The following is a 20,042-nucleotide window of genomic DNA, read 5'->3' as shown; positions in this document are numbered from 1 at the left end:
ACGGAACCAACGGACCACGTGGCTCTCATTTCGTCCTCGGCAATACAAGATGAAGCTGCACCGGCAAGAGGAGGTAACGCGCCATTGTCGCCAGCATCCGCATCCATTGTCACTACAGCGTTCTCGAGAGGCCCGCAATGAACAGTTGCAGATGAGGAGCCGTGACGGCGACGCCAATATTCATTAACTGATGGACTACTTGTCACACTTTGGACCGCTACCATAGGAGTCAGGACTCACGACCGCCGTCCGCGTACGACCTCGAGGGTGGTGCATCCTCCTTCGCCCGTCCAGTCATCGTGGCCAGATGCCAGCGCAAAGCTAATTGACAGAGGAATGCAAATTTCATCTGGCTCGAAGCAGGGATCGGCTGTCTGGACACTGGTGGTTTGTCAGTCTCTCTCTCGGTGCTCTGCGTTTCTCATGACAACCACTCTCTCCCCACGATTCCACGACATCCTTCCCCTCCCAGCAGCTCCCGTCCATCAGGCGCAGGCGCCTTTACGCGTCTGTCAGACCTTGGAGGAACTCGGTACAGCGTGCTTCCAGGTTGGCCCGAAGCCTCTGGTCGCCTGGAGGATTGACCTCGAGCTCAGAGCAAGAATCCACGAGCCCGTCGAGTCCCATCTCCCATATTCGCTGTGCGTATTCGTCAGTGCGATAAAAGGCATCGCAGTATCTCCTCGACCAGTTCCAGACGTGAACGTCGCCGCCCCTGTAGGTCCCGGCGTTTCTGCACAACGTCATGAGCTCATCAATCTTTCCCTCTCGAAACTTGGCCTGGAGACTGTCCTTGAATTCGTCCTCCATCGGGGTGCATAGCTTGTTCTTGCGTCCGAAAATGTTGTCTTCTGCCCGTCCTCCCTTCAACGCACATAGAAAAGCCGCCTTGAGGTCACTTCCGTCAATGTCATGCCGCGGCGAGCCTCCAATCGCCCTCTGGATGGACGCTACCGTCGCTTCAAACCAGCGCACAGCACGTCCGACGACGTTGTCCCATCGCTGAAGCTCATTCAGCAGGGCCTTTGCCAGCGGCGTCAACACGGCAATGGCAGCTGTCCTCGCTACCGCCGCCTTGTTCACCCGTACCTTGCTTCCTCTGTCAGGCTTGCTGCCAGGATTCTTCGGCTTGGTCGGCTTTCCCAGCTCGCCCAGGTCGCAGCAGAGTTGCCTCTTTCTCCAGCACGGCTTGCTGCATGTCTGCCGCCCCGAGGGCTGGCCCTGGGCTCGAGTCACTCCGACTCTGACGATGGAGCCGGCGGGGATCTTACGCTGCCGCGGCTTGGGCAACCCCAGTCCAAATGGCATTTCTTTCAGAGGCGCGTTGCGATTTGGCGGGGGCTGCAAGTCACCGTTGAGGCCCCATTCTCGAAACCCTCCGACGACTGAGTCCCAGAGCTGTTTGCTTGGAGGATCTGATGGTTGTATAGGAGGAGGCGCTCGACGAATCCCCGGCACGGCATTCGCCAGTCCAACGACGACGAGGAGTGGCAGTATTTTGATCCTCATGCTGACAACGCGCCTGCTGGTATGAAAGGGGGCTCCTGGTGACCGTGGACCTTGTCAGATGGAACCAAAGGTACCGAAATAATATATATGTTGAAAAAGAGAAAAAAATCCCCCTTGGACAGTCTCAACAGCAAGAAAACCAAGGGATCAACAAGGGCGGGAAAAACTGCAGTTCATATACCTGTCAAAACTGCGATATCGGGGCCGAGCCCCCTTACGGCCTGGATCCAGGAGCGCGTTGTCCAAGGGACATTCCGACGGCTCTGGCAAAAACGAAATCAATGGCCAGAGATTCAACCTACATGCGCCATGGCTGGCCCTTGCCGAGGGCGCTGGACTAATCCCGAGTACATACACACCCAAAGTACTGTGTTGACAACCTTTTCCACGGTTGACGATTTGACCGGACACACAACGGCTCACACCCATGAGCATGCCAACAGAGGAAAAGAACAAAAAAAAATTAGAAAAAGACACGCCGTCATGAGGGGTCCTGCCCTTTTCATGTGAAAAGGTGGCGTGGTTTTTTGTGGAATAGCTGGGTCTGGTTACCCAAGACGGAGGAAGAAATGAAGCGTTGAACCCTTTTGACCGAAAAATGAGGTGGTGTTTTTACCGACGGCGGGGAAAGGACTTGTTGTCTGGCTCAGGAGACGACTAATGGGATTGGGTGCCCAGTCTCTTAGGAATTCTGTTTTGATATGTTCCACCATCATCACGCAGACGCAGACGCTGACGCTGACGCTTTGAAACGGCCCATATCCTGCCGTCTCTTTCCGGCGAGACGACAGGAGGGACGAAATAGATTCGTCGAGGCCGGGCGCGCTTTGACGTGTTCCACCCGTCGGCAGCTTTCGTTCCGCTCGGCCCAAACTTGACAAGGAAGGCTAGAGTGTCCTGGCGGCTCACGGGTGGGAATCATGCACTGCAAATATATATATCCATATCAACAACTCAACAACCCGCAGTAGGCACAAAACAAGTGTAACCATCCAGGGTCTACCTCAATCTATCAACACATCGCCCCCCCGTCGCTCTCGTCACTCACTAGCCCATGTCGCTAAGCACCGAGTCAGTTCTTTATTAACATGAATGGAAAATCACCACGTGGGCAGGACTTACAGCAAGGCGAGGGTGACGTCACCGTGGATCTTGGCACGCAGTTCAATCTCGACGTCCAAGTTCAGATCCAGACGCAGCTTCAGCGGGTTCTTCTTTTCGTCCCTCGGCGGAGCCATCATTTGTTGTTGGGGCATGGGCTGGGGCACCTGCTGCTGCTGCCGTTGCTGCCGCGCAACCATCTGGTTTTGCCTGTCCTCGTCATCCCAGGGGTCATTGCGAGGTCGCTTGCGCTTCCTGGTTGCCGCCTTGGTGGGCGGCGCGAGCTGCTGAGTCTGGCGCTCTTCCTCCTCGGTGCTCTCGTTGCTGATCCGCGGGCCGCTGTCGTCGTCTTCTTGGTTTTCGTTCTCGGACTCTAGAGGGACCACGTACGTCTCAGCCGCACGGTTCGCAAAAGGACCGTGGATTTGAACTGACCGCTGACACTCTGGTTTTGCTGATTATCCTCCTTCTCCTTCTCCATTGTTTGTTCCTGAGATAGTTGTCAGCACCTGGTGGGGGTGAGAGGCCGAGGGAGCTACGGCGGCGCCAAGCTTACGTTCACAGCCATGATGAGGGTTGACGGATGGTTCTCTGGGATGTTATTGCAGAGCTTGGGGGTTGTGGAACGTGCAGAGTGCTTGTGGGATGTCGAGCTGAGGAACACGATGTCATCTGCTTCTCTCTTATGGTTCTTGGTCGGCTTTCACTGAAACAAGATGGGTGGCTGTGATGTCACACATGACACAAGTTCACCATGTTTCTCCTGCGTGTCTGGCTCCTGTACTACGTGAGGTAAGAATCCCCTTCCCACAGCGGTAGCGGTCGACGGGGCTCCCAACTTGCCGCCGCCGCCCCTGCTTACGCCTTGTCAGCACCCTCATGCTTCACCGCGAGTACTTCCCCTTCCTGCCGACCCCGGAGTCGGAGCCACGGGGTCCAGTCGACCAGCCCATGCTGGGGGCGCCCGCCCCCGAGGGCTGGTGGGACGACAGCTCCCGACTCCTCTTCGGCGCGGCAGAGCACATCGCCGCCATTCTACACGAGGCCTCCGAGTGTGGCGTGCATCTCATGACGCCCTTTGCCGGGTTCTGCGCATTCTCAGCCGGCTACCTCAACCTCTACGTGGCGAAATACCCCCGAATGAACCTGGGCCGCAGCCCGCGAGCAAGCGACTGTCTCAAAATGTGTCTCGACTACCTGGAAAAGTTTCGACTTGTCTGGAAAATCGCCGACGGATGGGTAAGCCGCCCGCAAGCATGACACGACCGTGGCCACCGTTGCGCTAACATTGAGAGGGCGGCACGCGCAAGATCAAAACGATACACCATGCATCCGTGCTCTACGAGCGAGCAACCGAGGACCGGACACGATACCAGGGGCGCACACGAGCAGACTTTGATACTCTACACCAGTCTGTCCACGAGTTCCGTGTCGTGGATAGATCCGACGCGCATACTCGGGAGATTCGGGGCGCGGAGCGGCCCTCGGCGCAGGCGACTTGGCCGGTTCAAGGGCACGAGCACGAGCACGAGCACGAGCACGAGCTCGACACTAATACCTTGTTGAACCAGCTTTTCGCGGAAGTCAGCAATAACCTCGACGAGCAGGGGGCCTGGTCTCAATGGTGGCCGGCGATTGATCAGGTGGATCTTTAATGAGCTGCGTAATTACATCCGGGGTTTTTTTTTTCGTTGAAGCTTCCAATGAATGAGTGACGACCTTTGATTTTTTTGATTTTTTTTTTAAAAAGGGCTGTAATATCTGGTTTTCTATACATGTCCTATTTTTATTTCCCGGTCTAGAAAAACAGTCAACAGATAATGCACCTCTTCATATGGCTCCCCTCCCGTCACCGCCAACAAATGCATACCTGTCGCGTCAACCATTCGCCGTTTCTCCTTCCAATCACGCCTTTGCAAAGACCTTTCTCGAGTTCATCAGGCGAACAGCAAGCATAAAGAGCATGCCGACAAAAGGCGCCACAACCACGCCAAGAGGACGTTTTTTGAAGCAGCTAAAAAGGCACGTAAATGGCGTCTGGATTCTGTACTAGATCTACTAGAAATTTGGGACGAGAAGGGTGTACATTATAGGCGAAGAGGTTAATAGCGTTATTAGGTTGAAAATTGGCCCGCCTTGGTGTCCGGCCCGCCTTGCTGTCGAGCACCACCTTTGGTGGTGAGGGCTTTTGCTAGCCGAACCACATAAAGTGGGGCGGGCACGATTAAAAATAGCATGTAGCCATGTAAACCTGCTTGAGAATGCCGCTAGGTTGGCAGCCGGCACTTGGTCGGAGACGGGCAGCGGCCCTTTGCATGCATGAATGACGCACTTGCTCTCATTTGACGGCCGTCTGATGACAGGCAATCGCCTCGGAGGTTGGGAGAGAATCCCAGCTAGCCCCCGATCTATCAAGTACCAGAGGCGGGACGGGGAGGGGGGTGTGAGGAACGAGGGAAGACGTGGCTCGGAGACGGAGACAGTGGTGTTAGTACGGAGTACGAGGAGACGCAATCCGGTTCTGAACAAGGGGAACAATGATATGACAATGACGCAGATGGAAGCGGGAATAAAACAGCCCCAGGGAGAGTCCACGCTCTTGCACACGTCTCAGCGTTTGCAAGCAAAAGGCGCTCACGTTCGATACGGAATACAACACTCATCGGACACGATTCACACAACACCACCATGGTTGTCGGGCTCCTTACCATCACCGCCATCCCCACGATCACAGGCGTCGCCGAAGCGGTGAGTGCACAGAAGCGCCAGAATGCTGCTTCCAAAGAGCAGGAAAAGATCAATCTGGCAGCAGAATTTGACGGGACACGTCCGCCGAGCGAGGGCTTGCTGGCCTGTTTCCTGAAGGATGGAAAGGTTAGTGCCACCACCGCGGCATCGTGGCGACGGACCCTTTTGAAACATCGTAGGGGCGTATCGCACTAACACTGGAAGAACAGATAGTGCTGCAATTCCCGGGGCAGAATGTCCGCGGCCACAAATTCTGTGGCTTTCACTTCAAGTATCCCCGCGAGGAGCGGCTCCTGGGGCTGGTGAGCAGCATACAGGATGAGCCACCCATGCTCAACTGGATCTACGTCAACCGAGAGACGCGTGCGTTGCAGTACGGCGCGCTCAAGGACACCCTAGGTCACATTGTAGGCCCATGGGGCTGGAGCGAAGACGAACGGTTTCTGACCTTGAATGGGGCCATCGGCGGATTCACGGCGAGGAAACGGGAACTCGACGGTGTGGAGAGGTGGATATTGTACTGGGAGCCAGACGAGCCAGACGAGCAACAGGGACGCTCGGGGTCGGTACGGCTTCATCGAAAGCCGGTATTCGGAGTGGAAAGCTCCTACGTGAGAGACGGACAAGATTGATCAACCGTCATGGGCGTTGAGAGTCAGTGGTAGGAAATGCGAGACGAGGACGACAAGTGTACGAATAGTGTCTTGATGTCAAGAAACAACAGCAAGGAGCCGTACAAGTCCATACAAGGTCGATCTTGATGGCGGCGATTTCGTACACGGAAGAACGAGTCTCGCGCAACCGCTCGACGGACGTCAGAATTACGCAAGTGTCGCCCTGTCGATGTTGTTATCCAAGGAGCCTGGTGGGTCCGGCGAAGTTTGGCAGCCAGTCAGGACGGACTGGACATGTGCGCCATGCCGATTTTGGTTAGGTGCAGGCGGCTGGCAGTTTGTGGGCTTATTAACGGGGCTTGAAACGCGGGCAGTTGGATTTCCATCCTTGGCTTCAATGTCTGGTGACGGTCATGGAGGAGCACACAGGAGACAGAAGGCGGCACGACTTGTCCGCTCTGTCCTTGGCATCTCGCCGAGGCGCTGCCAATTCATTCCGATTGACAAGGGATCGCCGCAGCAAGTGGTCCATACAAGGAGAGGCACGACGACTCCAGCTGCAGCCTCGGCCTCAGCCTCGAGCCCGAGACATGCCACCCATGATGACTCTCTCTTCATAATCACTCGCATCCGGAGCAGGCCCACGAGGTATAGGAATGGCCTCCAGTGATCCTACATCCTCTCCTTGGCCTCTGCCGAGCATGTCCTACCAGGGCTCTGAGAAAATGACGGGCACATCGACGCCTGGGACGGAGTCGCCCGAGTTGCTGCCTGAACCAAAGCCTGACCACGGCTCCGATTCCCCTTTCGGATCCCCCAAACGCCGCCAAGACTCACAGAACAATCCCATACAGATCCCCAAAATCACGGCGGGCATCTCCTTGACTGAAGACCCGGCCGTGCTGGCGCGTGGGCTCGAGGCCAAGTGCGTGGATGAATTCGGCAACGTCCTAGGCTGGGACGGTACCGTTCTGGGCCGTGTGGAGGGAGATTTGCCGTCCATGGTTGGAAGATGCGTATCCAGCGATGGCAGAGTTCGTGACGGCGGCGGAGATGTAGTGGGCAATGTGTCTGAAAACTTCGTCAACCCATCGACACCAAAAGAGGATCGCGGCAGCAAGAGATTGAAAATAGACCACACGGGCAACATCTACGACCACCACGGCGCGGTCGTCGGCAAGATCAAAGACCACTCCGCCGAAAACAAGACGACCGCCGCCCAAGGTTGTGAGAGGTGCAGGGAGCGAGGGAGAAGTCATAACTCGGCCCGAAACAACGGTGCCGGAGCGCAAGAGACCTCGCAGGAGGAGCCAGCAGAGGCTGCGACTGACGATGTGCCTCGTGCGACGGCGACTCCAAGCCCATCGGATATTTACCTGGATGTCAAGTCTACACATGACGGTATCCAGTTGATAATCAAGATACCTACAGTCTTCAATCGGCCTCATGAGAAGAAATGATAGATCAAATACGATTATTTAAACGCACTGAAGTTTTTTTGTTTTGCAATTCAAGCTCCAGCAAGGCCAGGCCAACCAAACCATTGGATTGGCAAGTCCCACGACCGACGATACAGTGCCCGTTGTGATGAGAGCCACGAAGCGTCAAGGTCGGGTGTCGGCCGCACGCATGATGCGGCATCTCTCTCCTGCAAGCCGTTTCTGCGCCGGGGGAACTTGCACAATGTCTGTGGCTCAGCTTCCCCCGACAAGTCTGGCGATCACAGCATCATGAACAGATGGCTGGTCGACTTGGCCTGTGGCGAAGCATTGAGCCCATGAGCGAGACACCGCTGCTATTACCTCAGAGGCGTAACTATGACATGAAGCACGGCAACATATCCGCTGGGTGAGGTGAGGTCTCTGCGCGGCTAGCAGGGATGTCGTGCCGTCTAGAAGCTCGACTTGCTGCGTCCACGCCGGGTTCGACGCAAGAATGGATCGATCGCCCGATGCGCACGGAGTACTCCGTACCAGATGGAGAATAGTTGTGTTGTTCTGAACAATGGATTGAAGGACGGAGGGTACATGCATATGAGTCGTCACTCTTGAGTCCTCCGCCGCAAGCCACGGCGAAACTAGCAGCTTCAAACGGTCACCATTCCCGTTTCCACGAACTAAACTCGAATAACCGTTGACCCTTCACGTGGAATGGTTGCATCGGCTAAGCGCTGGTCTTTGTCTTTTCAACGTGACAAAGTGCCTCCCTTTGCCACATCGGACTTCACTGCACTTCATACCACCAAAATGACCCTCACCAGCCTCGTTTCCATCCCTGTTCCTGAACTAGTTGTATGGCATTGCGTCACCATGCGCAAACATTTGGTTTGTATCCTGTCCTCTGATCACCAAGAGTGACGTGTATGTGGCGGAGTGTGCGTCCCACACAGTCCGAGCATGACCTCAGCACCACCGCACGACAGCCTGTCAAGCAGTGTCAGTCACACAGCTGACGTCTGAGCAGTTGGGAAAGGGAACTAGATTCTTGTTTTCGAAGATGGCCGCGTTTGCACGTATAAAGTTGCCCCATAGCTGGGCATGGCGGGCGAGGTCGACACGCATGTCTAAGACATGACCATAGCTTAATTTTGTGACAAGGCTTTTTTTTTATCGGACGTGCATTATGCCAGTCAAGAACCCACTATCGTCCCTCAACCCAGTCGGATCTGGGACCGAGCAGGACAACAAGCAGAATCAAGGTCCGTGTTGCATGCCGCCCTCCAACAGACAGAACCCTCCCTCCCCTTACCCACCAATAAGTACATGGTTATATGCAGTTGGTAGTGTAGATACGAGCTACTGATGAGTGAACTCGGTCTTGATTACCTCGTCTCTAACCACGTCGGTGTAATAGGCACTGATACCACTGAGTCGGTCCCTCGCACTGTGGCCGGCGTGGTCAACGAAAAGGGAGAGATTGTCGACAAGTCGGGCAAAGTCATAGGAACCGTCACCGACCTGAAGGACTATGAAAAGCTAGTCGGCGGCGCAGTCACGGAACAGGGGGACGTTGTCTCAGACAAGGGCGACAGCCTGGCCAATGTTCACATCGACGACAACTACACGCCCACAAGAGCCCCTGAGAAAAAGGAGGGCGGTGGATGGAATGTTCTGGGAAAGGCCAAGACAGCCATGCAGTACGGCGACAGCATCAGAAGTGCCGTATCGTATGGTCAAAACTTGCAGGGAGCCTACAGCAAGTTTGCCGGTGGCCAAAAGGCGGAAGCGGAAAAGGCGGGCGAGCGTGCCGGAGAAGAAGCCGGCGGCCAAAAGGCGGAAGCGGAAAAGGCGGGCGAGCGTTCCGGGCAAGAAGCCGGTGAGGATGTCCAAGGCGCTGGAGAGTCTGCTGGCGGCGAAGACCAGATACCCACGCCAGTCAAGATGGAGGACAAGGACAGCCCTGCCCAGCAGGACGTCGGTGCCGAAACGGAAGGGTTGAAGTCCCAAGCAGACGAGACCCAGGGAGCGGCAGAAAAGTCTGCTACCGAGGCCAAGGACAAGACAGAGTCTGCGCTGGGTGAGACCGAAAATGACGTCCAAGGAAGAGGTGACTCTTTAGCCGCCCAGAGCCCGAGACCTATTTCTGAGGAGGACATCAAGGACAAGGACATTCCCGAGTCTTTGAAGGAGTCAACTGAAGCAACTCCGGCAGGAGAGAATGCTCCCGAGGAGGGACTCGAGGGTGCCACGGGCGACCACAAGATCGATGAGGAGAAAGCAGCCAGCCTCAAGCCAGAGGAGGGTCAGCCCAGCGAGGATAAATCAGACAAAGACAACTTGGAGGATATGAAGCCTGGCGAAAGCACCCTCGGTGAGGCCAAGGATGAGGCCACTGGTACGGCGGAAGGAGGGGAGCTCAGCGAGGACAAATTGGGACAAGACAAAGTAGACGAAACTAAGCCCGACGAAGGTGCCCTCGACGAGACCTCTGGCAAGGTTGAACAGGACCAACGCAGCGAGGATAACTTGGACCAAGAAAAATCAGACGAAACCAAGGCTGACAAGGAAGCCCTCGATGAGACTGCTGACAAGGCGGAGGAAGGGGCAGAGGAAGCCGGGGAGACGGCCGAAAAAGCATTGGACTTTAGTGTACTCAAAGGTACCAAGGTGAACAAAGCTGGCAACCTAGTCAACGAACATGGGGACATTATCGGAAGACTGGTGGATGGCGACGCCAAAAAATTGATCGGCAAGACGGCCGACGAAAAAGGACAAATCTGGAACGAGTCCGGCCAGATCATAGGCAAGGCGGAGCCGATTCCCGACTTGGAACGCGAAGCGGCGGCCAAGGACTTTGCGCCCTTTGAAAACTTCCCCGACGCCATAGTCGAAGGCGACGGGCGTGTCATGTCCGAGGGACGGCAGGTCGGCGAAGTGGTCGAAGGTGATGTCAAGCGCATGAAGGGCAGCCGCGTCGACGAGGACGGCGACATCCTCGACCGCCGCGGCAACGTCATCGGCAAGGCAGTGCCCTGGGACGAGCCCGAGCCGATTCCCGAACAGGCACCCGACATGTCCTCCCTGGCGGGGAAGCGAGTCAACAAAGCCGGCAATGTGGTGGATGCGCACGGCCAAATCTTCGGCCGCGTCGTCGAGGGCAATGTCAAGGCGCTCGTGGGCCGCATGTGCGACAGAGAAGGCAACATCATGAGCGAGTCGGGCGAGAAGATAGGACGAGCCGAGCTGGTTTCCGAGTCGGAGCGCGAGGGATCTCGCGACGGACCATTCGCGGACCTCCCTGGCTGCACCGTCACCAGGGACGGCAAAGTGGTCACATCATCCGGCGACGTAGTTGATAGACTCACCAGCGGTGACGGCAAGGCCTTGTACGGCCGGCCCGTCGACGAAGACGGAGACGTGCTCGACAAGAACGGCAACGTCCTGGGCAGGGCTGAGCGGTGGGAGGAGCCCGAGGTCGAGAAGAAGAAGGATCCCCTTGCGGGACGCCGAGTCAACCGCGAGGGCAACGTCGTCGACGAGGACGGCAACATCATCGGCAGGCTGGTGAGCGGCGACCTCAGCGTCTGTGCCGGAAAGGAAATCGACGACGACGGAGACGTCGTCAACTCCAAGGGCATTGCCGTCGGCCACGTGAGCCTGCTTGCGGACATCCCAACCGAGCCTGCCGAGGAAAAGGAGAAGCGAGAGCAGGCCGAAAGGGACAGGAAGCTAGCCGGCCAGCTCGCCGCCTCCATCGAGCAGTCTCTGGACAAGATCAAGCCGATCCTGAGGATGATCACCGCCAAGGTCGACACGGCGGAGCGCACGCCAAAGGAGGAGCTCGACGAGGAACAGCTGGTCAGGGAGGTGAGGCCTCTGATCGAGGAAGGGAGCAAGATCCTCACCGAGACCAACGGTGTCGTCCGGGGCATGGATCCCGACGGCCGCATACAGAGGCAGGCCAAGCACAAGGCTTCCACGAAAGACGCGACCCCTGAGGAGCATCATCTCGCCGAGGTTCTCAAAGAAGTAGGTCCCACGCCCGCCGCGTCCAGACCCCTCGGGACGCATGCGATTCCTACTGACACGTGCTCCTGTAGCTCACCGGTGACGTGACCCAAACCATTGACAATGCCAAGCGCAAGATTGAAGGCATGCCTCACGCCAAGAAGGAGTTGAACCCTCTCTGGGGCCTTCTCTCGGAGCCACTGTTCCAGATTGTCGCGGCGGTTGGTCTCCTCCTCAACGGCGTTCTCAGCCTTGTCGGTCGTCTGGTAGGTTCCCTCCCTTGCTTCTCTTATTGTCCCGCCTCCAAGAAGCCTCCAACTGAGGTGCGGCTCGCTGACTCGAGTTCCAGCTGGGTGGCTTGGGCCTGGGCGGACTGGTTGACAATTTGCTTGGCACACTTGGTCTCAACAGGGTGCTCGATGGACTTGGTTTGGGGAGCGTCACGAGCGCCTTGACCGGCAAGAAGGAGAAGAAGAAGTGAGCTGATGGTGCAGCTCCTAGCCGCGGATTTGGTTGTATTTGAATCGATGGTCCCGCGTTTTGTCGTCAGCCCGTGTGCCTCGCTGTGCATCTGAAGCGGCATGTCGTGAATCTTGCGTCGAGCCGTCGTCCGCCTGGCAAGTCTGTCGTATCCTTTGCTGCCCGCGCCGAGCGAGCGTCGTTGCGTCACCGACCGCCAGGTGCCTCTCCTCCGGCGCTCCAGCTAGAGCTCTAGGCTGTCGTCGATGTCGTGGAGTGCATGCGTAGACAAGAGCCGTGACGTGGTTCAGAAATTTAAATTACAAACTGCAGCAAAACAGGTGGCCACGGCAACAAACGAGCCAGAGCACTGGTTGCCGAACGGGGAGTCGGGCACAACTCGACAACACAGAGGAGAAGGGTAGGGCATGCTGGTCTTGCCCAGGACCAGCCGAACCAAACGTGTGCAAATTCGCCTTGCCGGCCGAGGTCGGAGCCCCAGGTGCAGAGAGCTCTGGAGGAACAGTGTGGACGTCCCAGGGTTAGGGTTGTTCTGCTCCTGCCGAGGAACAGCACAAGGTCGCTCACGTTGGAGACGGTCGGGGCCTTGGACGGGTATGCAAAGAACACTCAATACTATCTTGCATGGGATGTGTGGCACAGCCAAAAACCACGCGAAGCACGACTATGTACAAGGGGTCTGGGGACGCTCGCCGCCATCCGTCAAACATCAACGCTCGCCGGCCTGAAAGAACCTCCCGAGATGACCGCCTCAGACGTAGCGGCAGTCGACCTCGCCTCCACTGGCGTAGCACTGCGTGCGAGGCCGTCCCCCGACAGTAACTTCAACCATTGTCGCCCCCTCGGGCGTCACGGTCCCCCGCGGCCCCGAGGCCTGGGCGTCGTATATCTGAACCCGTCCAAAGTCGAGGAACGGCACGTGCCCTTGCCCCTCCAGGAAGTCCTCGACTATCCACTCGGCGTCGGTCTGGCAGATCTGGGGCCGCATCCCCTGGAACCTCTGGCGCGCAGCTTGCCCCGTCGACAGGTTCTCGATGACGGACCAGCCGCCGGTGGTGCCGTCGGCGTAGACGCTCATGCGGAGTTGATGGCCCGGCTGGACGCCCAGGTCCGTGGTGTAGTGGTAGCTAGGCTGGGGATACCACTCGTACCAGGTCTCGATGCGGCCGTCGCCCCAGAGCGTGAAGCCCGTCTGGAGGATGGCGTTTTGGCACGAATAGCCGTCGATGCCGACCCAGACGGCGGCCCCGGCAGAAGGGTCTTGGCCTCGCACGTCGGGCACCACCGCGGTCCCCGTCACGTAGCTCCAGCCCTGGCCCTCCTGGACGGCGCCCCCCCACGGATTGTCGCCGTTTTGTCGGCGCGACAGAGCAGCTCTCGTGCCGTTGCCGCGCGGGAGTTGTGTCAAGTGAGCCGACTCGGGGCCGCGGGTAGGCACGGCGAGGCTGCCGGCGATGGAGGTGGCCGCGGCAAGAGCGACGAGAGCGAACTTCATTTTCTTTAATTTGTTCAAGGGAAATATCAAAAGAGAGACTGCTGGTCAAGTTTCGTCAAGGAGCGTAGATGGAGATGGGTGCCAAGTTTGTTCGTTGGAGCTGTCTGGCCAAAGCCTTCAGCAACAGCAGCCCATCTATCGCCTTTATATATACTCTTGACGACTTGGACGAAGCCCGAGCCAGAGCAGGGCAAGTCCTCCCCTCCCCCCGGTGGTTGAGGCTATTCTCGAGCAGGTGGGTCGAGATATCGCATCCGTTGCATTATTCGGAATGGCGCGTACCATGAGACGGCTCAGGCTCAAATAAGTACCCAAGCTGACATATATGTATGCATGTCGTCCCTTGTCGGCCGACCTGCAATGTCGCTACACAACTCCGCCAAGAGGCACGAGTCTCGGCCAGACAGCCACTTGATACAAACAAGCCATCTCCCGGCAAACGGGCCTTCTCAGCCTTGCTCGACTTGCTGTCCTGGGACAAGCATCGCGGCTCGTGGTTTCGGGGCCCAAGGCAAAGTAAACATGCGCCGGGCTCCCCAAAAGAAGGAAAGGGGACACGTGAAACGCCGTGGAGTCGAGTGCCGCTTGAACCGAACTGCCGCCTTCTTTCTGGAAAAAACGTCAGATGAGAAGAGCCCCTAGCGAAATGAGTTGAAGGTTGTTTTTCCTTTTCTCTTCTTTCCTTCTTGCCTGTAGCACCGTTTCATCCAGCACTGAGTGTATCGTGGTCGACCCAAACGCCTCGCATCACTTTCCTGTCGAGTAAAGTAATTTGGCCATTTGAATGGTCGCGACGACTTGAAACGCCAGTACCGACATGGCCAGGAGGAGCTCGGTAAGTTATGCCGTAGTCGCAATGACAACATTGCGGTCAATCCTGGGTGTTTATCCATGCAGGAACCAAACAAACGTGCGATTAAATCAATCCGCTGCTTCACAATGACCCAAATTTTGAAATTTCCGTCGTCCAACCCAGACTTTTCTCCATGTAACCCCATCCTAACAACTCCCCTGCAAAGTCTAGTCATGCCTCCTCTTCGATATATCCGCCGCCAAGTAGTCAATCGTATTCCTACACAATGGGCAAGTATTCTGGCTACTCGTCTCGAACCACTTGTATAGACATGTCCTGTGAAACAGGTTCTTGCAGGTACGGCATCGCTTGTCAGCCGTGCGCTTGTCCGTGCTGATGATGCTGTAGCAAATTGCGCACTCGCTCTGGCCTTTGAGCGCGCCCATGATGTTGCGCTTGAACACCTGAAGGCCGTCTATGATGCTGCCGTTGGAAAATGTAATGACCCCCTGAGTCGTCATGATCCAACTTTGCCATTTGCGTTCGTTGGCCACGACGCGACTGAGGCCCGACACGGTCACGCTCTCGATCGGGTAGCTGGGTGGCATTTTGACGACAATGGCTGCCTGCGACTCGTCCACTTCGTATCCCGCCGTGATTTCTTTGCCCAGCTTGGATACCTTGACTATGAGTTCCTGTTCATCCGTCGCCGACGATTGTTGCTGGTCCGCCCAAACTTGTATGCCGTCCAAGGTCTCCCTGATAATGATGGGGGACAAGTACTTTGTGGTCCAGGATCCTACAGCGATTCGGGTTTGTTTTGAGCGGCAGTTCATGTACCACGTCCTGAAGAGACTAGGGATAAACTTGAGCGTGAGGTAGTACAGATGAACAAGTAGCCAGTGCAGGCTCTGTTCTGCGCTCTCCGCCTCTGCGGATTTGATGTCGTAGTCGCAAATTTGCGCAGGCCCGATATTTTCTTTCTCAAGGTTAAGCGGGTGAGCAGCTGAATGGCCCAAAACATCAAACAAAAAGTCCATCAGAGGGTCAATCAATTTCTCCGACTTCAAATGCTCAGTATAGTCGTTGCGGATCTTGAACGACGATGACGAGTACGCGTCAAACACCAACTTCCACGACAGCAAGTAGCCGCGTATTGATGTCGGAAACAACGACAGCCACTCATCCGAGAACTTCTCCAAGGTTGGGGGATCGAGGAACAGCGAGACGAGTTCATCAGGTAACCGAGCGTCTGTTCCAATGTTAGTCGCCGTCACAACGCAATGTTTCGCGGCCCTTCTGTCTGCGCCTGTGTGCATGGGTGATACATACCAGTCTTGTCTAGAAGGACTTCGATAGACTTCTGCTCTTGATCGGCTAGGATCTTTCTGTGGAGGAGGTTAAACGAGGCTGTCTGAACATCTCTCGATTGCGAGGCCATCAAACTGAAGAGTTCTTCAGGTTGCGGTATTCTGCTGACAGGAATCTTTTCCACTTCACGGGAAAGGATTCCGTTGACAATCTCAAGTGGCTGCGAGTTAGTCCCTGGATCTAATCTGAGAAGCTCAACCAAGCCCAAAGGCTTTGCAGAGGAAAATTCTCGCAACGCATCCTCAAGGTCGTCATTTGGCTCTTTCATGCTTTCCAGCGTCTTGACTAGCTTGAGGGAGGCATGAATGGCCGGTAAGGCATCATCAAGGTTTGCCTTCGCGGCTCCATTCCAAAGGCTTGTACAGAACTGCAGGGTCATCTCCCAGTGAGATCCGTAAACGTCTTTCATGCATGGTAAAAGTACGTTGAGAGCACGGCAGATGGAGGCGCTGAGGCTCGGGCTAAGCACAGTGGCATTTTGTATCCACGAAGCCACCTGTTTTACCGCAAATACGATTCGGTTGGTAGCCACCGGAAGCTCTCCTGGCTTGTAAATTTGAGCAGTAATGGCCAGAAGTGCCAAGTTCAGCCCTGTCTTGTCGTCTTCCGGGGTGTTTCCTGCGACGTCGCTCACTAGTCGGTTACAAAAGTTGCTGACTGCCTTGGAGGACTGTGCCGTTTCCCCAAGTCCGCTGATTAGGCCTGCGGCTAGCAGAGCACTGTCAGGCTTTGCTTTGAGATTTTCCAACGTTAGGTATTGTTCTTCCATTGAGCTTGGCATTCCATGAACTTCACTGAGTGCCTGAACGAGCTCGCTCAGTACTCTCGCGCTGTGAACACCCCGGGAGGAAAATGCTCGTGATTCTTTCATTACGAGGTCAATCAGCCCGTGGATGATAGAGGACGAGCTACTACAGGAGCCAGTGGCTGGTTGTATTCGCTCATTCGACTTGGTGACAATTGCCTGGGCCAAATGCCGTGATGACGAAATCATTTCCTCAGCTTCAGAAAGTGTGATTGTCGAATCAAGGGACAGCCACAAGCCATTGCGACTCATCATTGTGATTTGATCAGAAGCAATCTGAGCTGTGAGACCCAGGAGGTACAAAAGTTCAATTTGAAACTGTATGGGAATTTCAAGATGGTCGAAATCATTCTTGATCAGTTCACAAGTGTACAGGGCCATTCGGGCGGGAACACATCGGCCATCGCGGTCGCGAGGCAAATGCAGAGCCGCGCTTGGAGGACTCCCTGGCGGGGGCAAACAAAGCATCTCGCCAATGCTGCTTGTAATCGACAAGGACGGGTTAATGGGCGCATCTAACAATGGTACCAAGTGACCCATCCAGATATTGGTGCTGGGTAATATGCCTTCCCAGGAAGCGGCTTTGCTTTGCACTGCAGTCTTTGCCTGTGACACTATGGTTCGGATACTGTAGGCACCGTCAGCAACCATCAAAGGGTGACGGTAATGGGTCGTGACCAGTGACATACCCCAAGGATTGAGGTCCAGCTCTTTCGAGACTGGACTGGATGATATTCACGACGTGCAATTTGCCCTGGGCTTGTCCGTCCACGAGAGAACGGACTGCGGCGACTTTGGGAGACACGTCCGAGTCGCTTATCTCCGACAATGCAAGTAGCTGAGAAACAAGCACGGTGTGGATCTGCTCTTCGGTAAACAGCTGTGCCTTGGACTTTGCAATAGTTTCAAGTAGACGGAGAATAAGGTCCAGCTGGGATGTCTGCTTTGACAACCGGTTCACCAGCTCTGCTACTATCTTTCGGCCCGCATCATCGCTCAGCGCCTGATGTACACAAGCCGCATCGAGCAAATCAAACGTGTTCGATTCTCCATCAAGGGCTTCTAAAAGCTGGGTGTAAAATGTATCTTGCAGAGCCACATTTTCTTGAGCCAAGAAGGAAGCCTTTTCTTGGGTAACCAGGCCTGCAAGGGCGGTATTTCGTGCTTGCCGGCTGGTGCTGGTGTTCAAAATCCCAGCCACCCATGCTCGCCAGATTGTTTCATACGTCTTTGCTTGGCCTTCTATTGAACCGAATATACCAAGGGCGGATAGTAGGTATCTCGCCGAGGCAGCTTCGATTATCTTGCACAGTCCATCTTCCGCCACTGCGAGGAAAAATGCGCCCAGGTTCCGTCCATTGTCGCCAGAGAACAGATGCTTCGATGTGCTTAGTGCGTACTCTATTATTTGTGCTGCACCAAAAGGCTTCATATTGCGGCTCTCTAGCAATGTACAGCACTGCGAAATCACTCGGTTGGAGGGACCAGTAGTCTGGTCAGGCAGGGTGGTCTTGTGACCTTTCAAATGGTCAGATATCTCACCAACAAGACCGAACCAACGCCGTCCTTGTTCTCCGATGTTCGTTTGAGAAGCCTTGTATTCCTTTGACACTTCTGGTAGGGAGCCCGAAATGTTGGTACAGAAGACGCTGCCCAGCCGTTCCCATTCTTGAGCCGAAGCATCAATGAGGTCAGAAGATGACTGAATCAGCTCCAGATGAAGTTCCACGAGTACAGACATGGCATTCGGGCCAGTAGGTATCGCGTTGGTTTCAGAAGTCGAAAATAGAAATTTCTCAAAGAGAGGGAACAAATGTTCTTGCGCAAATGATAGTTTAGCGCCGCCATGCAGTCGTTCAATGGATCGCTTGGCCACGTCGGCAAAACACTTCCATGAGTACGATGAGTTTGTTCGAGGTTCCTCCCGATTTGTGATTCCAGCCTTAACCGACGCCAACAATTTAGACGTAGCCTCGAGTCCAAGGGCATCCACGGGAATATGGGCAATAAGTTGGTCGAGAGCCTCCCAGAAGCTTGGCGGGCTACCTTGTGAGCCTTTGGAAATGAAAGATTGCAGGCGCACAATGGGTGGCTTTTTATCCGTTGGGCCTGATATCCAAAAAGAAGAATCGCTCTGTGTCAGTTTTGTCAAGGCTCTGACATATTCGAGCGCTGACCCTGCCTGGCTGGTTCTTAACCCTCCGGTGACAAACGCCTGTTTCGCCTTGGCCGTCGCGCCGTAGGGAAGCTGACGATCCAGACAGGCAAACAGCAACTGACAGACAGATCTTCTAACTGCCGAGTCTTTGAAGGTAATGCTCTTCCAGACAGACTCTTCGCTGAAATACTCGTCGTATTTGTCTGCAAACTTTTGCAGGCCGGCATCGTCAAGGGTTTGAAGCAAGCCCAAGACCAAGGACAGGCTTGACGTCACGACCCTAAAGTATTTGGCCTCGGCATCCTCGGCCGTCGTGGACCGCTCGTCGCTGAGGGTCGCTTGGGTTTCTCGAATAGCTTGGATGGCAAACTCTAGAATCTGCGGGTGGCATTTGACCCAGAAGGCTCTCAGCCTGTCTGGTGTGGTTAGAAATGATGAAAGTCCGTCGTGAGCAGCCCTCACTACCATTCGATCGCGATCGTAGAGTCCTGCAAGCCAGGGTCCAACAATCTTTGGCACATGGCGTTCCATGCGCTTGCGGGCCGAACGCAAAAGCTCTGACTGCAGGGTATGGGATAGTTCTCGCACGCGCCTGGAGTTGTCTACGGAAATGCGAGGGTAGATCTGGGTCTTTGGTTTAAATGTCAGCAATGTGAATCCTCTCCAGTCTGTCTGTGATCGGGGCAGCTTTGTTGCATTGAATAATTGGGCTTTTGACAGGATTCGGACACACCCAGATGTCGAGCAAGGCTTCTTCAACGCCACCGTGATCGTCAAATGAATGCGATTGCGCATGTTGAATAAGATCCTCCAAGCCTTTGGCTTTGGTAATGCTGTCCTTCTTGAGGACATTCTTCAATGACACAATGACGTTGGGGTCCGACACGGCCGTGAAGGATGGCGGTTCGGTAAGATATGATAAAGAAGTCCCAGACGCAGGAGCTCCGAAGCCAAAGCCAGCCCCGCCAGTCGACGAAGCGAAGCCCCGCTGCCCGCGCTTCATGACGAGAGAAGCCCCGAGTCAAGGACGGAGGTTTTCCGGCGATGCGAATTGATGGGACATGAGGGGTTGCCAGGTGCGGGCGTGGAGGATATATACGGCTTGGGGCTGCTCGACACTTCTTGTCATCCGCTGGTGGCCCACGATGGCTTGCCGTCAAAGTCTGGTGCGCATAGCTCAAGTCTGGGGGCGGCGGCCCGGCGGAGGGGTTGCAGAACTTGTCAAGTTAGTCATGCCGAAGAGAGGACATTGAACGCAAAAAAATAATACTGTGGTGTGGGGCCCCAAAGGTCTCCTCGCGCGTGAACTTTGAAGCCATGAATCGACCCGCAGTCCTCTCAGAACTTAAATCTGCAACGATGGCTTGCCAATGTTTATACTATCCAGTGCTAATCAATGTTGACTCTCGTACACCTGCCAAGACCAAATCTCTTTTGTTTTCGTCTACATTTTGGCTTTTGCCGGTCCCGGGCAGATAGGTCATGCTTATATCCCAAGGTACAGATTGACTATGGAATCGA

The 20,042-nt window shown here is 55.4% G+C and overlaps 8 protein-coding genes across 8 annotated transcripts; 4 read left to right on the top strand and 4 right to left on the bottom strand.

Annotated features, from left to right (window-relative positions):
• Positions 1-501: 501 nt before the first annotated feature.
• MAM_03545 (Heat-labile enterotoxin IIA, A chain) lies at positions 502-1,509 on the bottom strand (the record flags this gene model as incomplete). Its single annotated transcript, XM_040822344.1, has 1 exon — positions 502-1,509. The coding sequence occupies one exon, from the start codon at positions 1,507-1,509 to the stop codon at positions 502-504; it is 1,008 nt and encodes a 335-aa protein (XP_040679487.1).
• Positions 1,510-2,627: 1,118 nt separating this feature from the next.
• MAM_03544 (uncharacterized protein) lies at positions 2,628-3,178 on the bottom strand (the record flags this gene model as incomplete). Its single annotated transcript, XM_040822343.1, has 3 exons — positions 2,628-2,983; positions 3,046-3,100; positions 3,167-3,178. 3 exons carry the CDS (start codon positions 3,176-3,178, stop codon positions 2,628-2,630), a joined length of 423 nt encoding a protein of 140 aa, XP_040679486.1.
• Positions 3,179-3,364: 186 nt separating this feature from the next.
• On the top strand, positions 3,365-4,265 carry MAM_03543 (uncharacterized protein; the record flags this gene model as incomplete). Its single annotated transcript, XM_040822342.1, has 3 exons — positions 3,365-3,402; positions 3,483-3,849; positions 3,906-4,265. The coding sequence occupies 3 exons, from the start codon at positions 3,365-3,367 to the stop codon at positions 4,263-4,265; spliced, it is 765 nt and encodes a 254-aa protein (XP_040679485.1).
• A 1,033-nt stretch (positions 4,266-5,298) lies between these two features.
• On the top strand, positions 5,299-5,990 carry MAM_03542 (uncharacterized protein; the record flags this gene model as incomplete). Its single annotated transcript, XM_040822341.1, has 2 exons — positions 5,299-5,484; positions 5,568-5,990. 2 exons carry the CDS (start codon positions 5,299-5,301, stop codon positions 5,988-5,990), a joined length of 609 nt encoding a protein of 202 aa, XP_040679484.1.
• A 683-nt stretch (positions 5,991-6,673) lies between these two features.
• MAM_03541 (LEA domain protein) lies at positions 6,674-7,432 on the top strand (the record flags this gene model as incomplete). Its single annotated transcript, XM_040822340.1, has 1 exon — positions 6,674-7,432. The coding sequence occupies one exon, from the start codon at positions 6,674-6,676 to the stop codon at positions 7,430-7,432; it is 759 nt and encodes a 252-aa protein (XP_040679483.1).
• Positions 7,433-8,594: 1,162 nt separating this feature from the next.
• MAM_03540 (LEA domain containing protein) lies at positions 8,595-11,900 on the top strand (the record flags this gene model as incomplete). The annotated part of the gene is made up of 4 exons (XM_040822339.1): positions 8,595-8,670; positions 8,826-11,440; positions 11,512-11,685; positions 11,769-11,900. The coding sequence occupies 4 exons, from the start codon at positions 8,595-8,597 to the stop codon at positions 11,898-11,900; spliced, it is 2,997 nt and encodes a 998-aa protein (XP_040679482.1).
• Positions 11,901-12,650: 750 nt separating this feature from the next.
• MAM_03539 (proteinase aspergillopepsin II) lies at positions 12,651-13,394 on the bottom strand (the record flags this gene model as incomplete). The annotated part of the gene is made up of 1 exon (XM_040822338.1): positions 12,651-13,394. One exon carries the CDS (start codon positions 13,392-13,394, stop codon positions 12,651-12,653), a length of 744 nt encoding a protein of 247 aa, XP_040679481.1.
• A 1,020-nt stretch (positions 13,395-14,414) lies between these two features.
• Positions 14,415-19,524, bottom strand: MAM_03538 (C3HC4 type (RING finger) zinc finger containing protein; the record flags this gene model as incomplete). Its single annotated transcript, XM_040822337.1, has 4 exons — positions 14,415-15,439; positions 15,520-16,991; positions 17,053-19,151; positions 19,255-19,524. The coding sequence occupies 4 exons, from the start codon at positions 19,522-19,524 to the stop codon at positions 14,415-14,417; spliced, it is 4,866 nt and encodes a 1,621-aa protein (XP_040679480.1).
• Between the last annotated feature and the right edge of the window lie 518 nt (positions 19,525-20,042).

This window comes from Metarhizium album (assembly GCF_000804445.1).
Source record: "Metarhizium album ARSEF 1941 chromosome Unknown scaffold_7, whole genome shotgun sequence".
NCBI lineage: Eukaryota > Fungi > Ascomycota > Sordariomycetes > Hypocreales > Clavicipitaceae > Metarhizium > Metarhizium album.
This window is presented reverse-complemented; position numbering and strand designations above follow the sequence as displayed.